Source organism: Dermacentor variabilis, chromosome 4 (assembly GCF_050947875.1).
Source record: "Dermacentor variabilis isolate Ectoservices chromosome 4, ASM5094787v1, whole genome shotgun sequence".
Taxonomy (NCBI): domain Eukaryota; kingdom Metazoa; phylum Arthropoda; class Arachnida; order Ixodida; family Ixodidae; genus Dermacentor; species Dermacentor variabilis.
The window spans coordinates 64395828-64422953 of record NC_134571.1 but is presented as its reverse complement, the minus strand read 5'-3'; the positions used below and the strand labels follow the sequence as shown (position 1 = coordinate 64422953).

At 44.2% G+C, this 27126-nt stretch overlaps 1 protein-coding gene across 1 annotated transcript in view; it reads right to left on the bottom strand.

Annotated features, from left to right (window-relative positions):
- LOC142579299 (cell adhesion molecule Dscam1-like) overlaps window positions 1-27126 on the bottom strand; it is a 118369-nt gene that overhangs the window by 67801 nt on the left and 23442 nt on the right. The window contains exons 7-11 of the mRNA XM_075689346.1: window positions 24602-24763; window positions 21610-21900; window positions 18970-19089; window positions 15544-15723; window positions 8412-8495 (exon numbers count right to left, since the gene is read on the bottom strand). Coding sequence (XP_075545461.1) covers window positions 8412-8495; window positions 15544-15723; window positions 18970-19089; window positions 21610-21900; window positions 24602-24763 — 837 coding nt within the window. The remainder of the gene's footprint in view (window positions 1-8411; window positions 8496-15543; window positions 15724-18969; window positions 19090-21609; window positions 21901-24601; window positions 24764-27126) is intronic.

Here is a 27126-nt window from a genome sequence, read left to right as displayed (position 1 = left end):
GCGTTTCTGACAGAGAAGGATCTCCTACAGAAATGGGAGGATATTTCATGCGCCAAGTATGGGTGTAAACATACCAATTCCTATTTAAAACCAGCAAAAATAAACAACGCTAAAAACTTTGCCCAGGGAAGTCTGGTATGTTGCATAGGAGGAAATTTCACTATAAGCATGCGTTACGTGTGTGTGGCATATTGAAAGGTTAGGAAAGGTGCAGGAAGACGCGAAAAGGAACAAATGATGAAGCGGTAAGCGCGACGTCAGCTCTAAAAAAAAACATACCCGATGAATTGCGCAAATTTAAAGGGCCCTACAATCAGATGTCTTTTTTTCCTAACAAACACACAAAATACCCCTTTATAACAAAGTTGGTCCATGCTCTCTTCGGTCGCTACAAATTACGTTTTCTTCGTCTTTTGACTTCTCCCCAGCTTACTAAGTTTTCAATATTATTAGTCTCGATATATTCCTCAGTATGACGTTGCACGCCTTTTATTAGGTGGACGTCATTTCCCTTCGCCACAGAAATACTGAAAAAGTTAACCTTAAATTTCTTCAGCATATTGATATTTTAATTTGAGCTTTCTTTTGTGGATAATATAGTGAGTGATTTTCAAGCCTCATTTAGCGGGAGACGTATACATAATACGCTTATAATGTTAATTTTTCCTGTTTATGATCTCTGCTGCTCAACATTTCTCTTTTTTGAACGCTCTTTTTTGTCAACGGACAGCGGTAGGTGTTTGAAGTAGCATTTCTCCCCTCTACAGACCCAGTACGTGTAAAAATATCGCCATTTAGGATATTTATGCACTAAAATATGAAAAGTGACTATCATTACATGGCACATAGTGTCATGAAATGAGAAGCACATGCTAATTCAACTGCTGACTACACACTATCATTGATATAATTCCCCATACATTGAAATACATTCAAATCTTTCAATTTCCTTCCCCTTCCCTGTGCAGGTCAGTGCATGTCAAAGGTCATATGCCCACCGGCAAAAAGCTCTACCTTTCAATAGAATGCTTCTCTCTCTCTCTTTCTTTCTCTCAATAAACATACAGAGAAACTTCTAAACTAGGAGGCGTTTACAGGAGGCACGCATTTCTCAAGTCTCTACAGAATACATCGTGAGCACCACAGGCACAACATAGTGAGCGTAGGAAGCTCTTCCTATCCTTTTTGCCTCATTTCGTCGTGCTTTGTGCTCGCCTTTTAGTATTCAAGAAGATGTACCAACTCGCCCAAGAAGACACATTGCTCAGGAAAATACAACATTCACGCGCCATCGTAGCTTCCCGCCACGTAGAAGCGGCTACCGTTTTGCACTCCTCCGTTGCAAGAAAGGCTCTTCAGAGAACGTACGGTGATCGTCATTCGAAGCTCATCAAGCTTTCCGCTCTCGCGAAACGCTAATGTTGTTATTCTCTGCCCACTCGGCGAAACAACATTAGCGAGTTCTGGACAAGAAGGGACGCTCCTTTTCTGGCGAGTAGTTCTGACTGCGCTCCCCCCAAAAAGTAACAATAGCAGTTTTACATCAGCGTTGGCTCTTCAGAAAAGGTATCGTTTGTCACAGCGCACTCTCTGCGTCGATATCAGTAATAGATAGCACGGGTCCTATCCCGAGGCCCCACTTTCTCAGAATTAGGCGACGCTCCGTGCCGGCTTAATTATTTCCGTCGTACTGTGACGACGCCATCACTGCGACACTTTCTTGGACTGGGAAAGAAGTAAGAGAAAGCGCAAGGATAGGAAGGCTGGAAAGCTAAATCAACCAGATGAGCATCCGGTTTGCTACCCTACTATGGGGCCGATGAATAAGAGGAATAGAAAGGGGAAACGAGGGTGCGAGCGAACCTTGCATGCACGCGGCAGGTCGTACACGGATGATGGGAAAGGTCACTCGGGCCGGTGTACTTTATGAGCTGCACTACTGTGTACAACAAATTGCTTTTTTTTTGCCGTCGATGGACGTGGCCCACGACACCCTATAACAGAGAGAGAGCTAGAGAGAAAGGCAAAGGAAAGACAGGGAGGTTAACCAGAGATTATCTCCGGTTGGCTACCGTGTACTGGGGGAGGGGCAAGGGGATGCACTAGGTGAGAAAGAAAGAAGGATAAAAAAGGAAAAAAAACCTAAGCACACACACGCACGTACACACGAACTCTTTCTGTGGGCACTGTCACGCAGCCCGCAAAGGCGTTCCTAGTCTTGCGCAGTGTCACCGTACAGTCCTACGTCACACAGTGTACAGTCACATTTCGTCAGAAAGTCCCGTGTCTTTCAAGTATCGCAGCAGCGCCTTCATAGCGGATCGCGCTGATGTTCGCATAGGCCAGGTTCCAAGGATCTTGTTTTCTGTCATTGGGCGCTTGTCCAGAGATTCTCCCACCACTTACAACGAGGTCACGCATCACATTTAGCTTAGTAGGAGGGTCTATCCGCTCCCACATAAAGAACTGACCAAAGCACAGACAATCACCCTCAGACTTTTGCAGACGGGGATATACCCCAACCCATTTTTGTTACACTCGATCTATCCAGACACGTATACTAGCAATACCTTCCCTCAGTGCGGCGATTCAGCTAACTTAGAACATATGCTCTGGCGATGCCCGAGCTCGTTACGAGGCACAGATCAAGCAGACCAGTCAAGATGGAATACCTCACTGCGAAGCTCCGACTACGGGGACCAAATCTGGGCCGTCCAGAGAGCCCACGATGCGGCGGTCAGGCTCGGCGTGCCCGTCCCAACGTGGGAGCGGCCCGCTGCGCGATAATCGGGTATCTCGGGACTCACAATAAAGCTTTTCCACCCTACCATCCATACATGGACATGGCCACACTTCCAGCACTTTTGACTCACAATATGATATTGAGTATAGCAGCTATTTATATAGAGAAAAGGTGCTAGTTTTCTGCCTGAAGCAATATGGTCCCTCACTCATGTAGCAAAGATAAACAGGGCTTATCACGGACCGCATAACGCAGCGCGAATGAGAAAAATGTTAGAACAGTTGATAACAATTGCTGTCACGTAACAGGAAGTAAATGGGTGGGAGAAAAGGACAATTTTAGACAGATGGGCAGACATAGGAATGTTATGGCCCTTCAGGCTGCTTGATTACAGTGCGAGGTACCAAAACCTTTCTTGTCAGTTTTTGCTATTGATCAGAAGGCCTCGCACGTTCTATCGGGTTTGTTCCTCTCTTTGAATAAACTGTACGAGAGTCTTCGCTTTCGGCGGCAAATGAAGTGTATTGGCGTTGGCCCAGGGAAACTCACGTTTCCTCTGATAACTGTACTTACACAAACTTTTGGCAATGGGGTTATTTCTTTTAAAATGTAGTAACATCATATCGCGATGGGTACCACAACTTCTGACAGCTGTCACAGGTTTATTATTTGTGATGCGAGAAATGTAGCTGAAAGCGCAAAATAATTTGTCGATTCACTGTGCCGCATAGAGTTCCAGTGCTTATACCCGCCATGGTTGCTTAGTGGCTATGGGGTTAGAGTGCTAGGCCCGAGGTCGAGGAATCGTATCCCGGCCTCGGTGGCCGCATTTCGATGGGGCCGAAATGCGAAAACAGCCGTGTACATACACTTAGGTGCACGTTAAAGAACCCAAGGTGGTCCAAATTATTCTGCAGTGAGGCCAAGCGTTCATTCGGTCTTACGTCTTGTCTCTGCGAAGCCGTAGGATTTTATTTTCTCAGTGTCAGGAGCGTCGTTATTGTGGAGAAGCGGTGTGACGGTGACGTTCCGTATCGCTGCCCGTTCAAATTCAATATCGCTGAAGAAATGCGAGATGGTTCAAAACGCGATTCTGAACCTCCTATTGATCCCGCCGTCCGGGCGCCTTCGAGAGCGCGTTTGGCGTCGCTGCGCATTTTATGTTTTGCCATCGGCATCGCCCGTCTCCCGTACCAAAAAAGAGACGTGAGAAGAAACTTAAAGAGAAAAGTTTCCTCGACCAAATGAATAAACTTTGGAACCGTACCATCGACTACGATATCAATTGAACTGAACAGATTTTGGCGCTTCAAGAAAGTTGCGAAGGACGATTGGCGTGCCTGTATGAGACATCAATTCGCGAACGGAAAATTTGGAAGCAGAAGAACATTACATAAAAAGCGTTGTAATCGTTGTAGACACGGTGTTGGCTCGGTTAACCGAGAATGCGCTGTCGCCCATAACCTACGGATAAATAACAAGTTCGACACATGTGCGGTTGCCCCGTACTATTTACTCCCCTGATCTTCAAAGCGCCTGACTTTATGCAGTCTACGTTGCAAATGCTAATCTACGAGAAAGACACATGCCTTTGTGCCCATAAGTTGAGCACATTTTACGAACAAAAAATAGACATTACTACTCGATTTTTAATGAAATATTACAGGAATGCTTCCGCCGAGAAGTCAGCAGCGATAGTCTATATAGCTTCCTCCATGATAGCCTCCTGCTTACAGCCAACGAGGCTGCAGTAACTGTTGTGCGCTCTCAAGGTTTATTGGAATTACTTTGGTCGAACACTTTCATCGCGCGCTATCCACTCGTGTCCTAAAGATCACGTTATTCGCACCGTAAATGTTCGGAGCCCTATATTGCAAGCACAAACTGGGAAGCCTCGACCAAATCCATTAAGATAATTCGCATCTCTCTTGTTCTTCGAGCTGAGACTTACTCGTTGCCTGTTTCAAAGCCTTCTGTGCGAATCTACTCATTACAAAAGTAACTTTCGAAGAAATTAATAATCAAGATTGAATATCTACTTCCATCGGCCCATTTGAGCTACTCTCGTGGGCGTTTAGACTACAGCAAGAGAAAAAATAGGGGAAATAAGGGCCATATTTTTGTCCCTATTTCTTCCTTATAACAAAAGATTGAAATGACTTGATCACTATAGCGAGATTGCCCAATGCTAGTGAGCTGATAGAGTAAAAAAAACAAACAAGGCGCAACTTTTAAGTGCTTGGCGTGACAAATGAGCTAAACAGTATGGCGAATTCAAGCACGTGCCATAGGAAGAGACCTGAATATGAAACCGAATATTTAAATCGCGGTCACGACGCTGCAAACTGTTGGTCAGGAGCTTACTCAACACACTCAACACATGTTCTGCCTCTTCGAAATGCAACTGTTGGTGGGCCGGAGCAGGCCACCGGCAGTTGCGCTCTCTCTCTCTCTCTCTCTCTCTCTCTCTCTCTCTATATATATATATATATATATATATATATATATATATATATATATATATATATATATATATATATATATATATATATATATATATATATATATATATATATAGGACACGCGTATTTAGAAAGGTTGCACGCACCACTTCAACATTCACAGTTTTATTTGGTTTATTTTTTACTTTTTCATGAGCTAGTAAATATATCCTACGTGACTGGCTTCGAACACTTCACACCGCCACTTTTTTCCGCTTTGACACTCTTAATGCTGATGCATTGCAAAGGGAAGTTTCAGGCGTTAGTCCTTTAGGCAGTTTATATCGTCCTATACAAAATAAGCAAGAAAGCAGTTTCGCCTGAAGGGTAAACCAGTGGTGGTGACAGCAAGGATTAGCCTTGTGCGTGAACTCCTTGGATGGTTTTTGTAACTCTACGTGGGTGCGACAAGCTATCGCTATGCAGCAGGCAAGGCAGCTCCAGCTGGGTAAGAGGAACAGCAGCTACCAAACACCTAACAACGCTCGCGTAGGGGAGCCTATAGGTTGACCGGCGCTAGCAGAACATTTATCAGGTCCATCGAGACAATTGAGCGTGGCGTTGACGGTGCGTCCACTTCAATTCATCGCTTTTTTTTCTTTTTGCAGCTAAAAAGCATTCTCCGTTCTCTGGACACCTTCACTCTGGAAAAGTTCTCGGAGGTGTTGCTCGAACACTCCACACGCATGCCGCGCATGTGCTGTCGAGTGGGAACGCATGACGATCGCGGCGTGAATGCTCCTAAAGAATCCTAAACTGCAATCCCAATAAATGCTTTCGTTCATGTATTTCATGGCGGCTGGTGAAGGAGATTGCCCTGTAGGTAACGAAAGAAACAACGGAGAAGGTTTTATTGGGGAAATCCAGGGAGGTTGGTCCAAGTACACTAGGTCGCCTTCTTCTCTGCTCAGAGGGAAGAAAAAGAGGCGTATCAGAAGTCAGTATGAGATTCTTACATCTACATCTTCGTTGTCCTCGATACAGCGCGCACCGGCTGTCCCTAGTGACCGCGTTGGCACGCCTTGACGACAGGCCACTTTCAGAACAGTCAGTCTTGGAATGCCGACATGAACTGTCGTCGCACCAAAAGTCGGTCAAGGCTCTGTTGACCTTTTTATGTGGCAGTCGCCTATTAGAACCACTATAGTGATCCCATTCCGTCCCTTTTCATTTTTTTCACGCTTTTATTTTTGTCACGCTCTTCTTTCCGTCTTTACTTTCCATTTACCTCCTTCTGGTGCAGGGTAGCAAACCGGAGGTTTTAACCCTGGTTAACCTCCCTGCCTATCTCTCATTTGCATCTCTCTCTCACTCTCTCTCTCTCTCTCGGTCTCTCTCTCTCTACATCTTCGTCTTCACTTAGCTCATTCGTAGCTTTCAATGTAGGCCTGTGTTAAATCAAATGTATACGCTAACGGTCGGATGTGAAAACGACTTGAAGAGCGAGGAAGCGGTGCCGAAATGAAAGCTGCATGGTAGGCTGATGGCGTCTCGGCAGTCGCAAGCATTCTAACCTGACTCAGTGCGCATACAGTCTTTAAGTGCCATGAATTCAGACTCTCTACGAAGCCTCGCCGAGCGCACGATTCCCCGCTGAAACAAGATATCGCTTCGAGTAACGACTTCACTGCTCTCAGAGTTAACACGGTTACCGCAATCTCCGCGGTCGCTGTTTGGTCGAGCACAGAGTTTTTCACGGTCAGCGAGAGAGGACGTAGGCTTGCGTCTGGGACTACGCTGATAAAAAGCAGTCCTGATAGATGACGCCAGTGAAGAACGATCCCGCGCCTGCGGTCTTGCGGCGAGAAAGTTGTCTACGCGCATGCGAAATGAGAGTGATGGAGAGATAGCATTTCTTTTTTGAAACGCCAGTAACGTGATCCTCTCTAAACAAACCGGCAACGCATGCAGCTGAGCAAGCAGCACGTGGACACTGCACGTACTACTTGGAGGTCGGGATGTCGGGAAAGTGGGGGGTAGCAGGAGGTTGATTTGATTAGCTGTTTGTAGGAAGCTACCGAGATACAGAAAAATGATGATGGGGCTTCTTGGGCAAGTACACCGCACGGCTATCGCGAGAAAGAAGATGGATCTAACACTTTACAGAATATGCGATAGAGCAAAATAACGTGAATTAATTCAAAACAAAGAGTTTTCGTGCTTTGTGTGCTTACTGTTTTTAAATGTTCATATTGGGAAAAAACTAATTAAGTAGCCACAAGAATGATCAATGCGAATGTTTTCTTTTTCTTCCGAATTGAATGGCCTCATGAAAAAAAAAAGAACATTTGTTGTATTTAGGATTAAAGATAAATGGCAGATAGAGCTGCAGACTAAAAATGAACTGCAGCATGGCAGGTAGCCAGTGATTCTCAAAGTAACCGTACATTCAGTAGCCGCGCATTCACACCGGGTTAATTTTGACCACTTGAGGTTTTTAACGTGCACCCCATGAACGGCACATGGGTGTTTTTTTTTTCTTCATGTCGTCTTAATCTAAATGCGACCGCCGCGACACGGATTCGGTCCCGCTACCTCGAGTTTAGGAGCTGAACACCAAACCCACTATGCCACATGGCGGGTATAAATTGAAAGAAGAGCAGGCGCACGTAGAAAAGCAAAAACAACCGTTTAACTGAAACGTTTCGGCCGGGTTCCCGCTTTCATGAAGAGTGAGATTACAAGCACCCAGCGCTCAGTTTATACATTTCCTCTGTAATGCTGAAGCATGTTAAAGCAAAAAAGAAAGAAAGAAAGAAAGAAAGAAAGAAAGAAAGAAAGAAAGAAAGAAAGAAAGAAAGAAAGAAAGAAAGAAAGAAAGAAAGAAAGAAAGAAAGAAAGAAAGAAAGAAAGAAAGAAAGAAAGAAAGAAAGAAAGAAAGAAAGAAAGAAAGAAAGAAACGTAAGTAGCCTATGAATACAAACCCGCGTACATTCAGTAGCGTCCACTAGGGAGAGGTGTGAGAAATGTAAGATGGAGAAACGCAGCCAGTACAATGCAGGGCAAAGGGGTCACACGTTACCGCAGAGCATGCTAGGGTTTGCAGCTTCCAAAAGAGTGTTCCTGCTGTTCTTTGTTTGAGGTTACTGCAACTTTTGTGAGGCTACGAAGACGTTCAATACAGCCCCGCTTCGTTATATGGCACCCACACTGTGACCTCCACTTACCTCTGAGTTCCTCGATCTGCCATTGCATTCCTTGCCCAGCTGGTATCTTCCGGGGTTGCGGGCAAACAGTTTTTTGTACAAAGTCTATGGGTGTACGAAAAATAAAATTACAATAAATGAAAAATTATACGACAATGTGAAGTAATAAATATCAAAACCAGAGAAGGGCAAGAAGATTCTATAATAAATCGTGTGGAAACATGCATATAGCTTCATACGCATCCTATATACTATATACAGTACATAACTGTGAGCAAGTGCAAAAAAAGAAGAACAGAAGGAAATGACAATAGTATTCATTTCTCTTTATTCTCTGAAGAACTACTCCCTTTGAATATTTACTTACACGGTGAAAGCAAAACGAAAGATCCAACAATGACAAGCTGGAGCTGTTCTTGTTCTGATTTGCAATGTCATTAAATAAATGACGAATAAATAGAAATTAAACTGAATGAAAAGTATATATATATGTATATATATAGTATTCTTGTCCTGCAAACCCCTTAGCAAACTAGGTACTGCCCCGAATCAAGATATATGGTGTTAACTAATGGGCTTATGATTGCGCAGCTCGTTCTAGCTAGAGCTTATTGTTTTCCATGATTCAACTTTAATGGAGTCATTGAATATTCACGCGCCATGAATCATTCTTTGCTTATCTGACCGAGGTTGGATTAGTCATCCGTCGATACACCCAAAAAGAGAAAGAGCAGCAGAGGTTTCACCAGTACAACCAACTAGAATCTTGCTGCCGTTACCGTTAGGGCAAGAAAACAATTTTTTTTTGCTTTGCACTGCGGAACAAAACAAGGAAGCATGGACTGCACGCTGTTGCGTGCAGTTCAACATCAAGATGTTTCTATAACGATCGCTTAACGGAGGCCACGCGGCGGGTTCAGTCATCCATCTTGCCGACGCTGTTCCACCTCTGGCAAGTGTTTCGAAAAGAGAGTCGTAATTAGGGGTTGCTACTCGAAACGCAGAGCACTAAATCGTGCGAGCGAGGCGGTACTGTTGGTCTGCCTCGAGCTATTTTCTTCTTGCGTTCGTTCGGCTGCTCTATAAGATCGCCATATCAGTCGCTTCTCGCCGTTAGCTTCGGGCCATCAGGGGGCGGCGTCGGCAAAGCGTGCTGCTTTCGCTCCGCCGGTCTGCGTGTTTCGGTGCATCGAGCCATGCGGCGACGCTGTTGCAAGGCAACCATGTGCTGTACAAGCCGGCAGGCGCACCCGGTGGATCAATGAGCGGAATCTAACCAAGCGAAGTGTAGGACACGACGTATCCGTCAGCGTGGACGCTTTATCCCAAAAGCCGGTTGATGTATTTCTGTTGTAGATAATCACCTCGATGCCCAGTCGGACGCCAGCTGCAGGCCGTTGCAGTCAGCGATGAGGCAACGCTGCAGACGTTGATTTGATATTGAGGGCCCTGCAGTGGCGGCGCGGACAGATTATTGCGCAAGGCAGCAAACTTATACGTGTGGAGTGGATGGCGATCTTTTCAGTTCACTGGTATATACAAAACAAATAATGATTTACGTCGAAGCGTACTAAATCAATTTATTTCCCGGAGAAGCTCGATAGTAAAAGGTTGCTGGATATATATATATATATATATATATATATATATATATATATATATATATATATATATATATATATATATATATATATATATATATATATATATATATATGCTGCTACGGCAAAGAAGTTATTGTGCACACAACTGTAAGTAGGGCACGATACAACGTAGCAACGTTTGGCGGTGGGATCAAGCGATGGTGAAATTCCTGAACTTGCCGTGCAACCGGCCCTGCCGTCCTGAAGAATTGCTGGAGAAACCGTCGAAGAATATTGTCAAGGTCGGCGATTGCTTTCTTGCGCAACCTGCTCAACGTGCGCGTGCCGTCCATGCAATCACGAAACCTGAAGGCTACATCAGCATACACGGAAAGTGGCCATCTCGCTGCGAACCACAATGTCGAATTATATACCACGACACAGTATACCTTGTTGTAATCACTGCACTCCTTTAAAACTGCGTAGCAACCAGCACTATCCCTAGTATCCTGGCTGCAACATCGTTGCAATGGCTCTCGTTGGAGTGACCGCGCTAGGTGAGGAGGTGCCTGCTGCGGATGGGAGAGGGGCGAGGGCACTGTCACTTTGTATAATTATGACTACAGGCCCCTCGTGCCACCCTGACACATCCACTGTGGACGATTGAATGGTCTCTATATATAGCCATACTGTATCGAACAGTAATTACCTAGTCGAGCAATTACCCAGTGACCCATGTTGTCTGCTTAGAAAAACAACAGCCTGCACACGTAAGAGACCAAGCTAATACAGACAACTTGGGTCATTGGGAATGGCTGTCACTGTTTATTGAGCGAAATCGTCCAACCATCAAAAGTGGTCGAAGTAGCTAAAGAAAGCTATCGCTTTAAAAGCTTCCAGCTTAATATCTTTTTTTCTCAACTCTTTCTACAATTCAACTAACTCGAGCATTTTCAAGCCACGTTTTGATGTATTGTCGTGAGAGCAAATACACTTCGAACTTCATACAAAACTGCACAATCGCATGAATTATACAAACGGGAATCATACTGCCACGCAATGCATTGATCACGACTTAAGGATGAGGCCCCATTCGTGCGCATGGATCTGATGCGTTTATCTTTACTTAAGCCGTAAGAATGGAAATTCTTTCGAAAATGTTTGCTTCAGTTACTGACCTTGACACTTTCATGCACGAATATGGAAAATTTTGGGGCTATTTTAATCAGACTAACTACAACTTAAAAGGTATGCGTAGGGTTTGACGTTTTGCACGCATGCAAACCAACCTCATACTTTTTCACATATATAGTTACGATGCGGCATTTACTCATGTGTATTTAGGCGCATGATTTTGATTTCATCTCATACTCTCTGCATTATTTAATGACCTTGCTTCATTATACACGTCGCGCTTTTCTTTACGCATTGCCCCCCCCCCTTTCACATCATTATCATATGCCTCTAGGGCATTTATGGTAAATGAAATGAAAAAAATAAAATATAAAAACATTAAAAATCATAATCCACTCAATGCTGGCGTACGCTCTAGGGAAATTCTGCGGCCTTGATAATCCTCACTTACTCGATGGTGTGTGTTTTTTTCTCTGAAGAGCGGTTCATGCTTTATAACTTCCTATTGAACACATGCTGATGCTATTTAGCTGTTGTTTGGCCAACAGCCCACCACTTTCCAGATTTTAGCATACACCAGTGGTCCTATTCACGTTCTAGCGAGTTGCGTTAGAATTTTGTTCGCTTTGACCATTACCTATGTGATCTCTTACTCTCCTTTTTTTATTTTCCTATCAATGTGCCTCCCACTCCGCCGTTCCTTAGTGCACAAAGCAAACCGGATTTTCTCTCTGGTTAACCCCATTGCCTTTGTCTTTTCCCCTCTGTTCTTTCTTTCCCTCTTTTTACCAGTAGCATCTGCAACAGCTTGAGCTGTGCCTCGCTCATTCTGCCTGAAGGTTCCCTCCTGCTAAAAACATACTTCATAAGAACAGTTCACGCAAATCGACACCTTTTGCAAAGGAACCTATAAGGCGCCATTTTTACCTTTGTGATGCCTTATGGACTTTCACATTATTCCACCTTGCGGAACATATTCAGTGGCATTTTTTTACATTAAGCTATATAAGCGCGCCGTTATGCAGATATCTCTGGCAGATTACGTGACGACAGGGGGATATTCTACGTAATATTCGAGGAAGAACAGCGGCTATTCTCACCACCATCATAGAGCGGGTGCGTATCAGAGCGGAAATGGCAAACGACGTTTCGTGCTACGACACACAAAGCAGAGACGATAATGTAGCTTATTTTTCGTCCATATTCTTTTCCCATGTGAGTAAAATAAAAACAAAGAAAAACCCACACGTACAGTACAGTTACAGGTGCCGAGAATTCCCATTTACTCCGTCATTACCCACGTTGTCAAGAATACACCAGTGTAGGAATATCTACATCAGGGGGAGAATGATTTCTAAGCAAGATCACATTTTACCATTCACGGAAGTTCGATGTCAAACTTTTCTTCCTCATGTGAAAATTTCTTCATTATGGGAACTTACAAGTCACCGTGCGGTAATACCTAAGGAGCTTTCTTTCGTTTTCTATCTCGTGCAATAAAAAGCCATCTTACAGGTTTTCGCGAAGCATATCGCAACATCGCAACCTTTAAACTAATGATGATGATTGCTCTTTGCGGTTCTCGCAGCCAGGCGGTCGCCTTTATTTACATGGCACTGCAGAACGGATTCTCGTTTACATCGCCATGCGCTTCACCCTTCCTCGGCTTGTTAGATCCAGTGCTTTACAATATGACATTGTGCCTCGTTTTATTACGCTAAAATAATTTCATTTTTTTAAATGAACAGACACGCGAAGTCATCTAGACGAGGTGTCTATGTGACCTACGACAGGAGCGCGTGTTTCAGAGTCGTGAGTCTAACTGCCCACAGGATGAAAGACAGAGACGAGAAATACACTTCGTTCAAGAGAGTTCATTAGAATTCATGTTCTGCATGGTATAAAAATGAAGTTTGCTGGGGCTAAAAATTATGTTAGCGTTCAACAGCCATCGAAACCTGCCTGCTGGGACCATCTTAGAATGGTTTAAGTTGCAGTAGAGAGGCTCGTTTAGCGTACAGAGCTCAACGCTCATTTGCTGGAGTGCAAGTCCAACTTCGTTTTCTGAAATGCGACCGCGCGGCATTGTACCCACTACTACAAAGGTTGTGTCAGAACTAACGGCATTTTCGCATATTTTCTTCCTATATGTGTTACATTTTATGTCTAGTTGTAGCCACCAATCATAATTTTAATTGATTGTATGCGCTGCAATACTATTTTCTGAGTTCTGTTCACGCATTCATATCCTTATTGAAGCTTCTATTTTGACTCATGCAGCCTCACTAGGCCCAGTGAGCTCATACGAAACTTGAATAAAAACCCACTCCACGTTTTATTTAACGAGTACGGAAACATCTACTATTTCCGCTACTAGTATCAAGACCGGGGTGGTAGGACTCACCATGAAAGATGCACAAGAGCACTGTTGTCGCAGTTGAGCCTTAAAAAACTAATTAACTGTCGATGTAATTGATATAAATCACGGAAACATGGAGCGAACAAAAATAAAAGCAAGCGCGACGCATGTACGTGGCAACACTTAGCAATCCTGAAAGCATATGGCGAGAAAGTCGCGACTTCGTGCAATTTTTATCCCGTAACATTTTTGGAAGAGATGCCGCAGGGTCGTAAACGCGTGGAAACGGTTCCGCAGTGTGTCTTCTTCCGCGTTTGCCATTTCCTGTATACGCGTGCAAGGGTTGCCTCGCAGTCGCCGTGCTTTGAAGGAAGCGACGACACACAGTGACAGACGCTCGTCAACATTGGCAGACTTAGAGACAGTCGTAAAAACTGCTGCTTATGAGGCACTAACGTGGCAATGGACAGTTCGAACAATATACTTCAGCAACCAGAAAGAGAGGAGCCAGCGAACGTACAACCTCGCTCTATTTCCTAAACGCGGCAAGTAGATCCACCAACAAAATTCAAAAAAACGCACAAGGAAGGGCGCCATTGTAATCAGTTTAAGTGAGCGATATAAACTTGCCAGAACGACTGGGAATCCGATGGGTTTTGTTTCTGAGAGGGCGGCCAGCCGTCAATACCACAACAGCCGTCGCTGCGCGTCATGGGACCTACTTGCAGTCGGCACAGCGCATTCCTTGAGCCCCCATTTAATGTCAACGTATACGGCTTTAAACTAGAAGGACGTTCCCACAACCGAAGCGTCTTCGGTCGTTTCGTCTAAGATGGGCCATTTCCTTTACAGCCTTCCATGTCTGTCGTTCTGCAAGGAACTAAAACATTTTACTCTCCGCATCAAACAAATGGAACCCACGCGGGAATGGAAAACAGGGTGCTGGCATAATTGGAAGACGTCTCCTAACATTGGGCTACGATGTTGAAGATGTTAACTTATGAGGAGAACGAGAAAGAAAGAAACAAAAGATACGTTGAAAATAAAGACAGGAATGAAAAATATATGTAATAAATGGACATGTTGACAGTACAGTTCGGCGCCGTGAACTTTCCCATAATGCCGATGAAGTTCAGTGCTGGTGTTGTAGCTGCTGTTGCTACGCGTTGACCCACTTTCTAGAACCACTACAAGCTATGAAGCCAGATTCTTGTGCAATGCTTGATGTCGTATACGCTCGCATTGCACTCTCTCTCTTTCTTATGGGGGAGGAGGGGCGCTGCGACAGCAGCCAAGTGCATGCACGAGATTGCCCGTCCGCTTGTCGGTCGTTTCCATTACGCTGCCGTCATCATGCCACCTTTTTTCTCAACATAGTGTTCTCTGGCTACATTTTCAACTTGAGCTTTACCTTCCCCACATGGTGAAGAAACACAAAACATTGCTGACCTCCTTCACTGGAGACATCACTTTCGTCCTTTCGAAAATGTTGACTTGGGATACCGAGGCGGTAAACGCTTAGCTCTCGTGCTACATCGACTGGACAATCTACGAAGCAGTGCTTCCAATAAACTTTCTATACGCCTTGAGGAGAAACATTTGCGTAGGATACTCCTCAATAGAAAGGTTAATGAACATTCACGCTCTCGCACTCTGTAAGCCACAGGCCGAAGCCGGTGCTCCTACCTGATAACACTTGATAACACCCGACAGCAATGCCAAAGTCTCACTGGTTCATCTCATAGCTTTGATTGGCGTATATTGGTGTCATAGGTATTCTAAGAATTAGTATCTCTTGTCGAAAGTATATCAGCAATGCCTAATCGGCAGTTGGTGAAACAGAAACAATATGAGTTGCAAAAATTAGGGAACCTACAAGTAACAGCCGGCGCTGCAGGTCTAACGAACTCTCAGTAAACAGAGCACTTTTTCTATATTTCTGCGCGTCTGGGTAATGCACCATAACCAAAAAAATTGCTAGTGTCGAAAATAGACGGAAACCTCAGTAACTATGAAACAATTGGTTGACACACTAAAGAAGATGAGGACTAAAATTTGGCTACGCGTTGGAACGTACCGTGCACGTCGAGCTTGACCACGGTTGAGATGCCAGAACCAACACCATTCTGAATCTGGCACAGGTAGCGACCGGCGTCCGAGCGCTCAACTTCATTGATGACGAGCGAGCCATTCTCCAGCACGCGGGAGTGGGAGCTGCTGGTTATGGTTGCAAACTGGCGGCTGCCGTCCTCAGACACTAGAGCCAAGAACAACAGAAGCAAGGTAAGATCAAAAGTCAAAAGGATAAGTGCTGTCATTCTTCCGCATAGAACGAAAGAGAGGTTTATCCAACAATGAGCACAGATGCCTTGTAGTACATACAGATACTCATTAAAAAAGACTTTCCATTGGGTGTGAAATAGTTCTTTCTGCATTGAAAATTTAGTGTCAGCACATTTCTTGTGACTTCGAAATAGTAATAAAAAAAGCGTTCAACCACAGAATGGATTCAGAACTATTGAAAAAAGTTTTTTTTTATATTTATGTGTGTTTAACGCTAGAATTCACTATAGGAACGTCATATATGAGAACATACCTATTTGACGTCTAGCACATTTGGAAAGCACGTATATTGCTCCTTGAAAAATATGGTGCCAGTATGCTTGATGGCATACTGGCTCCAACAGTGAACACCCAGTGGGTCTATCTTTACCAGACCACTGTTAAAATATTATTAAATCTTGCAGCACAGGCCGAATCAGAAGTTTCAAGCTGTGTACGACAGATTTCAAATATCAATTATTTTTTCATTGTTTCTGATTTCGAAGCATTGTTTTGGCGTGGACTATTACGCATGCCAAGGTAGCGCTTGAAGGGGATTTCTGCGTGTCTTAGCTTGTTAGGTACAGTAATAAACTAAATAAGAAGAGTGTGAGCTGTATAATAATAATAGTTTTGGCATTTAGAACCCCAGAATTTAATTTATTAGTAACAATGTTATCCACATTCGCACGAGCAGGCACACATACAGGAAAATGGATAGCGATAAGAAGAGTCAGATGCAGAAGTGCGCTGACGCAGGCAGATCTGTGGGGCATACCGAAGTGGGATACAACAAATATGATGATGATGATGATGATGATGATGATGACGGGATATATTCTACTTCTTCCCGTAATAAATACCACTGTTGATTCCAACTTCAGCAACCTCGCAAAGCTTCTTCCGAATTGAGGAAAGAAGTAACAAAGAACCAGCTGAAGTAGGGGCCGAATTCACAAAGCCTGTAACAAAAAACTCACCTTTGCCACTTGCTGAATGCCTTTGTTAATAATATCTCCGCATCAAGACTATTTGCAGTTTGTTTTTACGAACATTTCTAGCGTAAGAGATTCTTGTTAATACGGGCCAGGACCATGGCGCCACCTTTGACAGTGGAAACTCTTTCATCACCTAGTTTGGTCATGGGTGTAAAGTTTCTGTGGCAACAATGTAACCATAGCGAAAAGTCATAGCTAAGGGCTGAAAAAAAGAAAAGGTCGCCGCAAATGCCAGGCGAAGAAACGTTGCAGCAGTTTAAACAGGGGCAGAGCGTCAGAGTCAGTAAACCTTTTTAACTTTCTTCTAGGCTGATCTAAACAGGTTTAGTTTCTTATGTGAAGAATCATTCATTTTATATAATTGTAGTATTAAAGTCGAGGTCCACTATGGGAGTGGCGTGCGCTGCCGTCTCCGTGATGTCTCTTGGAGAATCAAGTGACCACGGCTCCCACAATCCCGCGCAACGCTGAACAATTATCTGACGAAAGCTGTTCTCTTATTCTTTTTCTTATTCTGGCGTGCATGATTATGGCGGATTTCTCTGCTTAGATGTTCGTATGATTAGGTGATTAGCAGCAACTCTTAAATTTTAGAAGGTAAGCTTGTGGTTTGAAGATATTCTGATTTTAACGCTGTCAAGCAGGACGAGGACAATAATAATACGAATACTTACACCTGCATAGGACACTTACAGTATCTTAAAAAAGACTGTTCCCTATACACTTGTGTTCCCAGTAAGTAAATGTAAACAGAGAATTACGTAAGCTGTCAATAAGTTTATGCCAATTATTCTTGCTGTGCAGTCCTTATAAGTAACGCATAACCCTACGGATACCTGGTTTAATTGACAAGTTAACTAAGCTTCCAAACTAATAATTGTACAACTTTGTTAGATACGCACAGTTCACTCGAGCGGAGAAGGGTGCGCTTGATGTAGTACGATATTGCCGCACACACTTCGCTGAAATCACAGCGTCTCATCAAGTTAAGGGAGTGGCTGAGGAAATCTGAAGGCGCTCATTCCTGTGCTCTGCATATTTGTTTTCGTAACAGTGACAGCTCCTATAAACCATGTTTTAGGATATCTCCTGCAAAAATGGTTGTTTTTCCATGCGCGGGGCGCAATGCCCAAATTCAAATCTCCGTTAATAGGAAGCTGAGCTTTCAAAATAAGCAATAAAGGACATTGCTTGTTGAGGTGCAATAAACTAGACGTTAAAAGCACGTAAGGAACAATTGATCAAATTGACGAATGTCGTGCGTAGCGGTAAAAATGTTATTAATTAATTTATTTAATGATTGCGAACTCTAAATGTTGGAAACACGTACAATATGTCGCCTGCTTCTCCACAGCGTTAATTTAGTAAATTAATGAAGGATAACGACATGCTATGTGAGAGTTTGCATGACTCCCTTGTTTGAAGTGATTGGGTGTCAACTGTTTGTGAAATGCCTGTCAACCCTAGACGATTATATTTCTATATCTATACATCCCACCCCTGTGAGTCAGACTATGATATATGTCATTCCCATTTTTTTTCTTTTGCTATCTTTGCATGTGACTATGCCAACTCTTGTTGAAAGTGCCTAAGTAGCTAAAACAGTGGCATATTTCTTTGCCATTCACTGAGGCAGTGTAAACGAAGGCATTCGTTTAAGAATCGTCTTCACGCGCTTGGCTACTTCAACGGCCCAGTGTCAGCTGGCAACAAAGCAAGGCAAGCCTCGGTTTAGTTTCGTCTGGCATTTCGTTACTGATGGTCGGGCACACCGAGAAGGGGATTCGCCAGGAGTCGGATGGCATGCGAAGGAATGTTTGGTTATTACTCAGAACAATGAAAATTCGGGGAATAAATGAATAATAACATCATAAATAATCCTTCGAAGGCGGAGCATGCGTCCCTACGACAGCGTACAAGAGATGAAGATCCCAAAGACAGCATCTCAGGAATAGAAAAATGTACGCTAAGCTGCATAATCCCTGCTTCTAAAATGGATTTCCTTTCACATAAAAATTAAGTTCACCGTGCACACGATTTCTGCTCGCGCGTATGTCATTCAGTACAATCGTTTCATTGCGCCCCCACAAACCAGCCTTCATTTCGAGGATAGCTGAATTTCCTTTTCACTGCTGTAAAATACGTCTTGATATACATAGTGACTGACTAGCAGTAATACTCACAACGTTCTTTCTTCCATCGGATAACTGGGATCGGGAAGCCATGCGCTTGGCAGTCAAACATTAGAGGATGACCCAGTATCGCGGCTCTGTCTTCCGGTTCGTGCTGCCACCGCGGGCCAACTGCAGAGCACAGATGAAAAATTTATTTGAGAGTGATACATATGAAATATACAAGAAATGTTCTAAACAAGAAATAGCGAAGAAAACGGTAAGTGCCATCCTGAACACACACAAAAGATAAAATAACAAATATTTTGCGGCACCTTTTAAAATATCGATTCTTCACATGTTAAACACGTCCAGGAGAGAGGATATTACAACAACTTACACGCTTTCACACTCAAATCTTTATTGCTTTTTTTAAAGAAAGGTCTGCCTTTCATATTCTGCGTTTCGCATGAAAAGAATCGTCAGCTCAACCGAATGGAAATGCGTTTGATGTCATAATTCCTTGATATTTTTATTGTTCTTTTATTGTTCTTATATATATATTTTTTCGTATGTACGTTATACCACCCACTTACGCAATGCTCTTTTATGAGCCTGTAGGGTGATTTCAATAAATATTAAAAAATTAAGGTTGCCGAAGCTGCATTTTGTGGGCGAAAGCCGAAAAAGAAAAACATTATTTTTATAAGGTATGCAGTAGCTGAATGCTGGTACATTAAATTGTTTCTATGTCATTTGAGTGCGCGGAGACTTTTGCCTTTGAAGACAACGTGGGTAGCCGGCAGACCTAGAGGTCCACCATAATGTGTTTACGATGCTTAAAGGGCCCCTGAAACGGTTCGGACAAATTTTGTAGACGCGTAGGGTACAGCTTAAGTAGAACATTCGCACCACAATTTGAGTGAAGCGTTACGTATTAATGGAGCTACAAGCGATTAGAAGTTACCCTCCTCCCCATCCACGCTTTTCCTCCTCAACTCGTTCGCCGAGCGAGCGGGGCTACGCTCCGCCTTCACTGGTCCTGCGTCACGATGCGACGTCACATCGTCCACTTCCGTTTGTTTTGGAGCCCGCCCCCGCCGGCGCGAGACCTCTCCGCTAGCCACTTGGCTGTCGACCCCAAGCGAGAGCTATCGAAGCAGCGTGCGTTGCGAGCATTCTGTCGTAGCGCCGAACGTGTCTGGTATTCCGTTAACCACAGGCAAGCTGGTCATTTCGGCAAATCACTGGAGGCATAAACTCAAGCTGATGAAGGAACTTTGGCGTAGACGTACGTGAGCGGCCTGATCGGTCTACACGTTCCAGACACTTGTTGGCGCAGCGCTTAACCAGCCAAACAAAGCGCTAATATTACTCTAACCAAGTGTAAAACATTTTAAACATTTATAAAAACAACGTGTCGATGATTACACTCCTGCGAAAAATACGCACCAGCAGCAAAGAAGAATACGCTTCGTTGCTGCTACTGTGTATGGTTGCGCTCTATGCCACCAGGTGGCTGCACCGTGCAGACCATTCACATTTGCCCTTCTGCTCATCTCGGCTCATCCCGTTACGGCACAGTCAAGCGGCCAGACCCTGTCCCCTTGCGCTTACGTTTGCCCTAATACGGGACTCGCGAAACGCTGTTGCGTTAGTAATCTTCCGGTGTAAAGTGACGGCCACAAACGCGCAAATCCTGGCGCCGATCGGATAGCGGTAGTCCGATGCGCAGCAGCCAGTTCGCTCGTACGCTGCCTTGCAGAGGGACACGATGTCGCAGCTTGACATATTGCCAGTCGCTACGTTTGCAGTCCACAAGGCAACAAAGTCGAATCATAGTGCTCGCGAAAAGACAGACCAACTGTGACCGCGGAGCTCTCGTCAAAATGGAGTACGTTGTAACACAAGCAGACGACACTTGCTGTGTGCCGGAAGTGCTTAATGTACTGAAAAATTGTTCTTGTGCATTCTCTTTATGTTACTTTCTTTTCATAAAAACAAATTAACTAACATTCCAACTATTACGAAGATCATTTGTTTACCATAAAGTTGGAAAAATTATCGATCACGCGCCCTTGTCAGCCAATCGGATAGCTCGCCCCACTGACGTCGTATGGGTGATTTCGGTCATATGGGTAGGGGCGGCTTAAAATTCCGCCGAGCAGTGAGCTGCGATCGGCAGCGATGTGCATTTTTAAAACCTTATAATAAATTACACGCTTTACGCAGAGCACTTAGATGTGTCAATTAATGATCAGAAGGACCTACTCTAACGACTCAGTACGTTTGTAGAAAATCGTCAAAAGCGTTTCAGGGTCCCTTTAATAATTTGTAAACGCCCTATTCATAGCATATTCATGCCAATCCATGAGCGTAATATGGTATTGTCGTTTGCCAACAGCAAGTAACAGTTATAAATACGCATTTTTCTTGCGCTTTAATATATTTTACTAGCTGCAAGGAAGAAGAATCTTGGCCACTGAAAGCGTCAACTATCTCAAAATTTTGGCCAAGAAAGACTGCAAGAAAGAAACAGCTATTCGTTAAACATAAAACTATCGATATACGCATGACCTAAGAAGGAAGAACAAGAGCACAAGACGGAAACCAAAATGCATGCGTAGACAACAGTCAATTGTCAATGAATTAAGTTCTTACGGTTTAGTAATGAATTTAAGTTCAAGCCTAAAGCATATAGCATGCACTCACCGCGAACCAGCATAGGAGCCGTGTAGTTGGCCGAAGCTGCCGGATTAGAAGCGACGCAGGTGTACATGCCCCGATGGAGCTCCTGGCGGACAGCGATGATTGACAAGAAGGATGTGTAATCGTTCGTTCGCGACGCGGTGGCGCCTAACGCCTTCTCGTCCAGGGGCCGTCCGTCCTTGAGCCATCCGATGGAGATGGGCGGGTCCCCGTCGGACACAATGCAGGCTGCGCCCGCTCGCTTTCCTTCAGTCAGGTCGTCCGGAAAGTTGAACGGGCTCACCACAGGTGGCGCTGTGCGCAGCGTTGCAGTTACAGGCATAGGTAACTACACAAGGTTGATATAGAGGTCTCAATGAAGAGAGAAAAGTTAAAGGAGGCATAGGCAAAATTTTCGACTGATAAATACCTGCGAATTATTTGATTAGCTCCCGCAGGCTAGGTGACTATTGGTCGCCGCCCCGTTTCCAAGGATATGCCAGTAAAACATCGTCATCATCAACGCGTAGTCGCACTCCGGTTTAGACAAGGGGTATATAAATGTCGGCACTACGTCGTAAACTGTTATCCGAGGACCAATAGTAAGCAGCCGTAGGCATAAAATCAGTATTTGTCAAGAACACCTACTTAGTCCAAGTACTGAGGCATATATAGTGCTCACTCAGTGGCTATGGTGTTGGGCTACTGAGCACGAGGGATCGAATCCCGGCCACGGCGGCCGCATTTCGATGGGGGCGAAATGCGAAAACACCCGTGTGCTTAGATTTAGGTGCACGTTAATGAACCCCAGGTGGTCAAAATTTCCGGAGTCCTCCACTACGGCGTGCCTCATAATCAGAAAGTGGTTTTGACACGTAAAACCCCAAATAATATTATTATTATATATAGTGCTGAGAGCGTCGTGTTAAGACACCAGGCATGGAAAGCCGGGATACGAGAACGAGAGTGAGTGAGTGAGTGAGTGAGTGAGTGAGTGAGTGAGTGAGTGAGTGAGTGAGTGAGTGAGTGAGTGAGTGAGTGAGTGAGTGAGTGAGTGAGTGAGTGAGTGAGTGAGTGAGTGAGTGAGTGAGTGAGCAAGCGAGCAAGCGAGCAAGCGAGCGAGCGAGTGTCAGCAATAAGTGGGTGTAATGTGAGGTGACCTATAAATGGCTGCACCACCATTTCCCTAACTTCATGTTGTTGCTGCTAACAATTAGCAGGTAAAAAGCCAAAGAATTATCATAATGGTGTCTTCGTTTGCTGTCTAACGTTTTGAAAGTCAGCGTAACGAATGTATACGAAAAAGAATCACATATATTTAGAAGCATGGGCAATATTCATGAAAATTCCTGTGTTGACCAGCTGTAAAGGTTCTTTCATGTCGCTTTTGAGTGCTTCTGCTTTAGGGTCATCTGAATTTGTTAACGAAGACCTCTCTTCAGAATAACGCTTACGAAAGCGTGCATTTGAAGCTGGCAAACATTATGGCAAATTCACCTTTCACTCCACCAAAAAGAAGCAATGAACATTGACGAACGCTGCGTCCAGCTCACTTTATTAAGGACTTCGTACATGCCGTTTCTGTTTTACGGTTTTCAGACAGAAACGTCCCGAAATAATTATAGAAGGCTAATGCATTATTTATATATCTCTCCTATGACTTTTACGAAGGCGGCGTTTCATTGAGGAAATGCGCTCATGCACGTGTTTACCCCGATGCTGCAGCGAAGCAGCTTCAGTTAAGCACCTATGCCCCCAGAAAATTACTTTGATGTAACGCATGCCCTACTAAAAGGATCAAACCTCTGCTTATTTCTTGAATTAATAATGAACGACGAACTCAAACGAAATGTCGCGCACGAAATACCGTAGAGTAAATGAAGTACCATTGAATAAAGCTCCGTAATCTTCCCAGCATCGTGAGGAAATTCTCTGCGCTTACATTTTGGCCCTAACGTTACATGGAAAAATTACTGGTGATTATACTCACGTTATATTGGCAATATATCTAAAGGTACATGCACAGTACTGAACGAAACTGCAGACAGTTCGCTCCCGGCTGTGGTGCTGTTGAACGTTGTCTTAGGTGCATTGAGCATGTTGGTTTTCTTTGACTACACTGTCGCTATTTACCAGGCGGACATCGCCTTCTTTTGAATTAATAGAAACGTTGAAGTTTCCTTCGCAGTATCAGGCTCATTTATTCACCTTGCCGTTTTAGAAAGACGGAAACCTAACCACTGCATCTTGCCGCCAATAGTACGCAAATTCTGCGTTTTGCTTCAATTTATGCCAGATAAACAGCCACAATTGCCCAAAGACGCTCTTATACAGAAGGACGCTTTTTTGGAGCAGACATCAGACAAGTGTGGCTGCGAAATAAAGGTGGTTGGTCAATTTCGTATCACCAATTGAAAGCATGACGGCCGATTTGTCTGAAGCACAAAGCTACTAAACTAAACCTGCGCTTTATAGCGTTGAAAAATGAAACCATGACATCAAGGATGCCTCCACGAAACTTAATTATTACTAATGCGACTACTTGTGCTGGCCGGAAGATACGTAAACGAGAGAGTTGAGTGGTTAGCTGTCACGACTACCCTCCCCCCACCTACTTAATGGTCACCACTTGCCGTGTCGCTAGGGCCGTGATGTACTTATTCGAGAAGCTCCCGTACGTCGCAACCAAATTGGCTAAAGCAGGTCCACGAAGCTGTGGTTTCTCAGAGCGCTCACTCACCACATAGTAGAAGAAAAGAGCTACATCAGCTCCCCAGAAAGACAATTATAGGACGCGTTGGTAAGCATGAGCGCCCAAGGGAGGTCGTACGCGATATCGTTAAAGAAACTTTAGCTCATCAAGCTCGATCACACGTGTAAACGCTCAAACTGCCCACTGTACTCGTCTTAGTCTCCTAAGTATCACAGGATCTGTGGTGCATACATCATAACCGGTAGGGCAGGAAAAGGAAGTTCACTGTCCACATTTCACTGCCCGCGACGTTTGGCGACTTACTCATGACACGCACGGCCAGCTGCCCTCGGGCGGTGTTCCCTTGCGCGTCGCGAGCGGTGCATTCATACCAGCCGGTGTCCTGGCTACGCTGCACTTGCGTCACCACCAGGGTGCCGTTGGGAAAGCTGCGTTGCCGGTGATTCTGGGGAAGCCAGCGGCCGTCTGTGCACGAGGACGCCACCAAGCGTGCCGTGGAAAACGTGGAACGTCAAGCGGCACAGCGCGGTAGCAACAAATTATACGTGCAACTTCCAATAAAAAGCTGCCGGACGACAATTACACAATGAAGGTCAATCTCCTTATCGTCCCTGTGTCAGATTAACCTGCTGACCTGGTTTGTCAGCAGGAGCGAATTTTGTCACAAAGCTGAATATGTGAAAGAAACCAGAGTAGTGCGGTTATGCAACATGAGATTGCGCGTTGCTACCCTCAGGCGAAGTAGTAGAGTGAAGAAAGAGCGAAGTAGTAGAAACTGGAAGCTCCGAACAGAGGTGCATTGACAGAAAGCTCAAGTCCCATTAGGGAAGTCATTCACGCCCACACTTTACGTTCACTTGCGTTCTCTCTATGTCAGCAGTCTCAGGCTGCGAAAAGAAAGTTTTTTCTACCACCTACAAGTCGGGGCTGCATTATGTGGTCGAACATTCCGTGCCTGGAAATGCTGACTCTGGCTGTAAGGCTTGTCAAATCAATAAACTGTTATTGTATTTAACTTACTTCTGCAGATAAGAGTATTTTTGTATCTACACATAGGCAAAACTGATGCAACACTGATACTGAATGTACCACATATGCCCGTCAGTTCAAACAAAATATTGCGCAACTTCAGCCTATGATTACACAACTGATGCACTGAACGCAGCCGCCAGGCAGAGATACTATCAGTGCGAGCACAATTTTTACGTTACATAAAGAAACGCAGCAGCTCCATAGTTTAGAAGCTTTTGCTGGTACGCGTTTCTCTTTCAAAGAGTGATAAAGAGTACACACACACAAAAAAACAGGATACCTTTGAAAGGAGAATTACATTTTGTATTGAGCACACTGTCGAGGAAGTAAGGCAAGAGATATGCACGAAACACATTAGAGAAAGATGCAGTACACCAAAAAGCACGAGGGTGCAGAAATAAACCAACCATCTGGTGTTGCAGATATTTATTTACGCCGCAGGCAAACTGGAGAAGTTCGCAAAAGAAGAAACCGGGTTGCCAAGGCAACATAGTGCAGCATCGTCAAGTTGTAAGATTAAAACTACACGACGGAAAATTACTTCCTGCTATTTGAGAAGCAAGTTTTTTGCACTCTGCGCTCAACAACTTCAGGAAAGTGCCGAAACTGAGAACACCGTACTAAAGATATTAAACAAACGGAAGGAACAAAAGAAGAAAGTTCTGCACAACCTGGTCTCAAAATTACCTAAAGTGAAATCGCGGCAATACCAATGAATAAACAGAAAAGTAAAGTCTTTCTTCGCATAATATACTACGCTACATCTTTCAAATACTGAAAAGAAAAATTCATGCGGGCTTATAGTATGAGACATTTCCTAAGCTTGACTCATATCGCTGCCAGAAATCTGTCGTTAAAAGTTTTTCTCTCCCGTCACGACGTGCTTCAAATGTTGTAACTGAGCGAGCGAGCGGGTCCTGTCGGGCATCGTTTCAGTCTTGCGCGGTTACATTATATATTTTAAGCGCGATTACGTTTTCCTGTAAGAGCTTACACTGTAAAATAGAGCGAAATGCTTCTGCGAAGAGTGACTTTACGTTTTCGCCCGGCACAAAGTATACAACGCAAATAGTGCGCCAAGCCAAGCTGTCTGCATGCCACTTGATATACTTGGTATCCAAGCTTAAAGCGCGTCAAAATTTCCAGCAAGAACATAACCCGCCGTGGTTGCTCAGTGGCTATGGTGTTGGGATGCTGAGCACGAGGTCGCGGGATCGAATCCCGGCCACGGCGGCCGCATTTCGATGGGGGCGAAAACACCCGTGTGCTTAGATTTAGGTGCACCTTAAAGAACCCCAGGTGGTCGAAATTTCCGGAGTCCTCCACTACCGCGTGCCTCATAATCAGAAAGCGGTTTTGGCACGTAAAACTCCATAATTAACTTTTTTTAACAAGAACATAAACTTCAACCATCTATGGAATAATGCCTTCCGGCCGAAGTGTAAAAATGCCCCATGACTCTAACGCTGTATGGAATAGTCTCGTGCGCAGAAACTAAAAGAAAAATTATTTTAACATGGAGCCTTATATTTCCACGGCTAGACCTATTTTATTCATGAAATGACATCGGTTACTCGTACTAGTTACTACTGCTGTATTGTACATTCCTTTGAGGGAAATGTGCTGGAGACTCCAAATTGTACTTTCTGATGGAGAAATTACATTTTTGGTTATTGCCGGAAAGAAGAAAACAGCTGTCGTTCATGTCTTTTTATTAAGCAGAAATATTTTAGCATGGTGGCCCATCCGTTTGCCCTCCCCGGCAAAAACCAGTGCTTCATTACGCTTTGCATTCG